Below are 6,713 nucleotides of genomic sequence, written 5' to 3' on the forward strand. Positions count from 1 at the left end.
CGACATCTTACTCTGCTTCTCAGCGAGGGCTTAAACATTCCTCAATGCTGCCTTTTTTTTTTATCACCTTGCTAGAGATTTGGAATAAGAAACATCTGGCTTTACATCCTGACTCTGGCTGGTACTAGCCATGTAATCTTGGATAGTTCACACCCTGTCTAAGCCTGGCATTCTTTATTACCCAAAATAGAGATGACAGGGTGCATATGACCCTAATTGTAATGTTAACTAAAACAAGATTACAATTACTACTTTATTTTATCAAGTGATGTTTTCTTATAATTATTTCCTAATGATTTCCTTCATGACTCTTTAAATGGTTACAAATATAACATCCTCTAAAACAGATGTGTGCAGACAAAGCTATTGTTTATAACTCTTTTTCATTACCTGTCCCTTAATATACTCCATAGCTCCCCACCTAAGCAGGCTTCCAGAAGCATGTATACATACTTATTGTCCTTGAAAGTACGATATAATCTGTAAAAAAAAGACAAAAACATGGTTATTATAAGAAAACTAGTTTAAAAACCTCTTTAAAGTTGCTTAAGGCTATCATCATAACATTTTGAAGTATGACCCTCATCTTCATACAAATATCCTACAGCAACACTGGGTTTCTCCTCAAATCCTCTTTGATCTTTCCTACTGCCGTGCTTTTGCTCACTTGCATCCCTTTACTTAGACTGCCCTCCCTCTACCCACAGACTGAACTTCTTAATCTCAGTTTCACTGTAAAAGTGTTATCCATTTTTCAAGGCCATCTTCTTCATAAAGCAGCTCATTGTCCTTCTACCAAATGTGGCCTCTCCTTCCTCCAAAAAGCCACAGGCCTCTGCATAACACTTGAGATGTGCATTGCATAACAGTTATAAGTGCCCATGTCTTATGTCCCCTAGTTGGTTAATTGATGTTGGATTCCCCTGGAAATACACTCTGAGACAAGATTTGCAAGCAGTTTAGTGGGGAATGCACTTGAGAACAACATCTGTAGGGGAGGAAGAAAGCAGATTTGGGCATAGTTGGCCTATGATCTAGTTTCAACAAAAGCTCGAGCTTCAAGGGGCTCTGCAGTCGTTGAATGCAGGGTGTCCCTGGAGAGAGAGTACCATCTTGGGCAAAATGTTTCTCTTCACCTAAAAACAGTGCCCAGAGAGGGACTGAACTACACTCCCAGGACACACCCAGAAACTGGGGGAATTGGTGCACAGTCCTGGAGTGGGATGTGGGCAGGGCACTCACTGTATTTCAACATGGGATCAAAGCAGTTTCTGGGTCTAAATCATCAAGAGACTCTCTTTTCTCCCTAGTACTATGTCCAGGCTAAAGCAGACAGAAGAGTAGCCATATCCTAATTCACATTCTGAAGCTGCTTATCATAGTTTGTTAACAAAATATTAATTTTAAAAGGGCATTCTGGGAACATAATTAATATAAAGATAATAACATGACTATTACCAGCATTACCTGTGTTCAGACTTGTTTTTTAATCTTGAAATTGGTAAAAGGCCACAAAAAATGATTACAATGTATAAGGTTGAATACACTAATTATCCTGATTTGTGCATCACATATTGCACACAGGTATTGATATTCAATGCTGTACCCCACAGATATGTACAATCAACTATGTTTCAATAAAAAAAATAAATAAATAAAAAATAAAAACAGTTCTGGGAATATGGATAGGCAGAAAAATTCTTTCAAGGCATTTGATCAAAAAGTATAAATTCTCTCCATTATAGGGACACTTTACATTATCCCCAAGTCACTAAAACTACATTCTGGGGCCTTAAAACATATATAAAAACATAAACTGGCTTACACCTCTAATCCATAAATTCACAAGTAAAGAGAGCTATGACCTAGAATAATTTATATTTCTCCTGCAAATTCTGGTGATAGCTACAAAAAAAAAAAAAAATAGCTACTAGGAGATAGATCTTTTGAAATGAAGACACTGCTAGGACCAGGGCATGTTCCACCTTGGCAGCCCACAGATGCCCAAATGCCTCTTCCTGCAGAAATCCAACATCAGTACACCCCTTGAGGAGTTTCTTATAATTCTTATAATTCTTGCTTCCTGTTCCCAAATTCTGCATTAGGTATGGATAAAGTAATCAGTTCAAATTATTCCCCAACGATCTTTCATTCACACAGACACACACACGCACCAATACACACTTTTGTAAGGTCTACTCAAAAATACAAACAACTGGAAAACTTCTGATCCCAGATCTCAAACTTCTAACATTTTAAGTACTGTTGCTGTGAGTGGGATCGAGAATTCAGAGACCTCCTCTCTTCTTTCCATCCTCCTGCAGAGACATCCGAAAGGAGAGCCTAAAAGTCACGAGTCCCATAGGCCACGCGCTCACTTACTTCACAATGAATGGAGAACACAGCTCTTCCAGGATCCGCTTTTCTGAGTAGACATGCTCCTGTTGCTTAGTGTCAACTATGTGTTTCTTCCTTATACATTTCATAGCAAAAGCAACATTCTCATTTTTTACTTTAACCTATGTAAGAAATAGAAAGATCCCTCAGAATTAACGTACTAGAAAAGATTTGCAATATCTATATAAACATGTTAATTAATGAGAGTTAAAATGGTTTCATATTTAAATAGTATGTAGGTTTTTTAACCACTTATTCCTCTGAGAACTGAGTTCCATTCAGGTGGACACATCTCCCTTTTATCATGATTTTCAACACAGCTCATATATCTGGGACATGGTTCTAATATAGTTGTATTGAAAAAAGAAAAAAAAAGTTCTGGTTAGAATATTTAATGTTTAGAAATCTGTTCAGCTTTGATTGTGTAACATGGAAAACTTTGACCAGAATTGCCAAAAATTGTTCTCTCTTAATAATCGCTTCTTTGATTTTCAAAGCAAAACATATTAAGTCAAGCTCTATTTATCTGCACTATCCAATAGGGTAGCCACTGACCACACAAGATCATTTAAATTGAAATTAAATAAAATTAAAAATTCAGTTTCTCTGTTGCATTTCAAAAGCTCAATAGCCACACCTAGCTAGTGGCTACCGTCTTGGACAGTGCAGATACAGGGCATTTCCATCAGCACAGAAAATTCTGTCAGAGAATATTGCTCTACATACATGATCAGAATTTCCCTCAAAAGGAAACAAAGATGTTTAAATAGGTGTTTTTTTCTAATATGTTTAAAACTGTATAAGCAGACTATACTTGGCAAGTAACTAGATTGTGCAGAAATGGCTGCTCCCCATATTTTGCTCGCATTTGCCATTAATGCTGCCCATGACTTTTAAATCAGTGGTGGAATTACTGCTTCAATAATTATTATTTAGGACAACAGATGTCAGCATTGTTAATTCAATCTTTTTGCCATGATCTCTGGTAAAAAAAAAAAAAATACCACTGCAGACAGATATTACCCTTATCCCTCCATATGGCATAAGAAACATTACAAATACTCTTTGCCCTGATAAGAAACCATTTTATCCCCAGAGCATCCTGGCAACATTTCAGATCTGCTTGTGCCCGGGGCCATCCAGTAGATGGAAGTGTCAGTATAGTTCCTTGAGGTTCATGTACAATGAATCATTAAAAATCTGATGGGCAAGAAAGGGCTTGGTAATTGCTGAGGGTTCAGAGCCAACTGTACCCAGTAAGGTCACAGAGCTCTTTTGTATAGTTTCCTCAGAACACTTGATCTTACAGTACCACTTCTGCTGCTACTTGGAAGCTGATTATAAAGCTCAGAGAAGTGGGGATGGGGAAGATAAAATTGAAATCAGGCTGTAAGTTCCCAGCTGTCCTGATCAACGCTATAGAAGGCTGCTCTCAAACACCCCCTTGCATTCATCTTCCTTTTTTTTTTGCTGATAGAGAATCTTGAGCAACCCAAAAATAGGATAATGAAAGCCAAATAAAGACATGGTTGTGGAGTTGTTTAAGGACCCTAACTATAACACTAAAGATTTCATTTCTTTGGCATTTCTGCTAGACACATTCTTCTTTTCTTTAGTGTATAGAGAGTTAGTGTGTTGTGAATATATATACGTATACACAGATTTTGCTGTTAGTAAATACATTTTCTTATGTTTCCTTTGGGAAATACTTACTTGGTACATTCACCAATAATTGCCATCAAGAAAAAAATTGGCCAAAGATGTGATGTAAGAAACTTGAAATAGCTAAGTTACTTACTAGCACAGACCTGCTACTATACAATATACAGAGTGAAAAGTTTGTTTTCTCTATTTCAGTTCAGAGCAACATTTAAGATAGCAATATCAATTCATATATTCCTCCAAGATTTGCTGGAATATAAAACAAAATAAGTCAAAAGGCTTCTCTCAGATGCTTGAAACGTAAACCCCTTACAAGTTCAACTCTTCCGAACCCACCAACGCCCAGTGTTGCGATAATCTCAAGGTTCTGGAATGGGGATGATGAGGAAAATCTGGCCACCTTCTCCTTCAGCTGAATCATCTCCAGAGAGAGTGCTTTGGAGAGCTTCCAGTTAGACATGGACCGCCTGTACAAGAGAAGTGAAACTTGACACACACTCCCTTAGTCGAGCAGGCGTCATGCCATACACAAATTCCACTCTTATAACAGTCTTAATCCTGCCTGTAATTACTGCCTATAGTTGCCACAAAGGCTATCTCAGCTTTCATAGGATCAGATCCAGGCACATCTGGGAAGAAAAACAATAGATTATACAGACATAAAACTCACACAGACATACGTACATACACATGCAAAATAAGAAATAAATAAGTGTTAAATCGAATCAATGAGGGATAAAAGGTGAATTATAAATTTTGTGGTATTTAAAATATAACTCAATAAAGCTATTAAAAAACAACCAAAACTAAAAAACAAACAAATAAACAAACAAACAACAAAAGGAGTTAATGAAAGGGAATAAAACCAGAAAGAATGCCATAGTGAGAATCATTGCCATGTTTTGCTATTTTTGTCAGATCTTAAAGCTTTCCATGGCTTACCCAGAATAATTGCTTTGTGAAACATGAAAAGTGCATTTCTTTATGTCTCAGTATTGTTGTTAGAAAACACCTGTTTTTTTCTCTTTTAATTAAGGTTTGCTGCTTTGGGCTGTATATTCATAAGTTGTTACCATACCATAATGCCTTCATAAAAATTGCAAATGCATTCCCTGCAAAAAAAACCTTATAAGGTACTAATCGAATATTCTAACTTAACTCAAACTTCAGTTTTCTATAAATTTTGCCTATACAACTTCAATAGTACTATCTGGTGAACATATGTTTAAGAATTTGCTCTAAAAAATGTTTTAGGAAATAATTTTTAAATAATTTTTACTTAACAAAGTAGACTTTTCTAGTAAATAAATTTTAAAAATCATCATTATTACTCAACCCCTTCATCCACACACACATCCTAGCAATAGCTTCCTTGTATTTTAAAAAATTCTAACTATAACCCTGTAATCATCTATGAATGTTCTTTTGAGCTAAGTTACCAATATAAGGAATCTCTTTCTTAAGGCTCCTATCAGGAAATTTCTCCCTAACATTCGTACTCATCACTTAAAATAAAGAAGCTAACTACTTACAGACTTAAATAACATCCACTCTAGTGGTGTCTTCCTTGTGAAAGAACAATTTAAAAGAATGGGGAAGAAGACACAACAATCACAATTCCTTGAACTTAAGACAAGTGAACAGATATGATGTTGATGGGCAGGAGGGGGGAGAGGGAAGGAGAAGGGAGGAATTGGTAAAGGGACTCGAAAATCAACTACATTGTATATTGATAAAATAAAATAAAAATAAATAAATCAAATAAAAAGAACTCCCCAGAATTATCTAGTGAAGACACATTAAAAGTTAGCACATAGTGAATCATATCCCTCTGCCCCTTCTCTGTCAGTGGCCGGAAGTCACGTCCAGTTTGGGTAAATGCTCCTTCACTTACTTTGCATGTCTTTTTTCATCATCACGGTTCAGGTTCGCCACATACCCTTCAAGGTATTTTTGAAGTTCTTCAAATGTCCCGACAGTTTGGTTGAATGTTCTAAACAAATAAAATAAAATAAAATGCTCTGTGCTGATAGTTACCAAGGCAATTTGACATTCTTCTTAAGCTCACAGACTATTTGTATGGTTATTTATGACTTTGCAAATTGTTTTTCAATAATATATGAAATATTAAATTTGCTATAATATGTAGTATAGTTATTTGAAGCTATATAATTGATCTTTTGAGTTTATGAAAGCAAAGAGGGCTATCAGAGAAAAGAGAAAACACTGCAGTTTTTTGCCTTGCTTTTTTTTTTGCCTTGTTTTTATTTTGTTTTGTTTAAGGAGAAAGTGAAAAGGAAACAGTCTACATGATCTGTTTACTGAATCAACACTTTACATGGGTTACAGATTCTTCTAGTTCTGCTTAATTAAATTAAGCTATTGATTAAAAAAATCAAAGATAAATGTATCTCTTCTTTTGTCTCTAGACAATTCTCTCCATTTCACATTCCTTCATAATTAAATTGAAAATTTTTCACTTAACATCGTAACTCTCTCTCTGAGGCTGAGCCAACGTCTTCTCTTGACCTCTCTCACCCCTCACGGATCATAGGCTGGTTTCATGCCTGATCTAATCTCTGATGTTCCCAGTCTGTTGTCTCTGGGAATTCTTACATATTCCACTGACCATGAGAGAAAATAATCTCCTTCCC

At 35.9% G+C, this 6,713-nt stretch overlaps 1 protein-coding gene across 1 annotated transcript; it reads right to left on the minus strand.

Moving 5' to 3' along the window:
• Positions 1 to 390: 390 nt before the first annotated feature.
• LOC103583967 (cGMP-dependent protein kinase 2-like) lies at positions 391 to 6,029 on the minus strand (the record flags this gene model as incomplete). The annotated part of the gene is made up of 4 exons (XM_008565129.1): positions 5,954 to 6,029; positions 4,373 to 4,526; positions 2,383 to 2,519; positions 391 to 480 (listed from the first exon to the last, which is right to left on the minus strand). Coding segments are annotated over exons 2-4 (374 nt in total), but the record flags the coding sequence as incomplete, so codon positions are not given.
• Between the last annotated feature and the right edge of the window lie 684 nt (positions 6,030 to 6,713).

This window comes from Galeopterus variegatus, unplaced genomic scaffold (genome assembly GCF_000696425.1).
Source record: "Galeopterus variegatus unplaced genomic scaffold, G_variegatus-3.0.2 Scaffold32253, whole genome shotgun sequence".
NCBI lineage: Eukaryota > Metazoa > Chordata > Mammalia > Dermoptera > Cynocephalidae > Galeopterus > Galeopterus variegatus.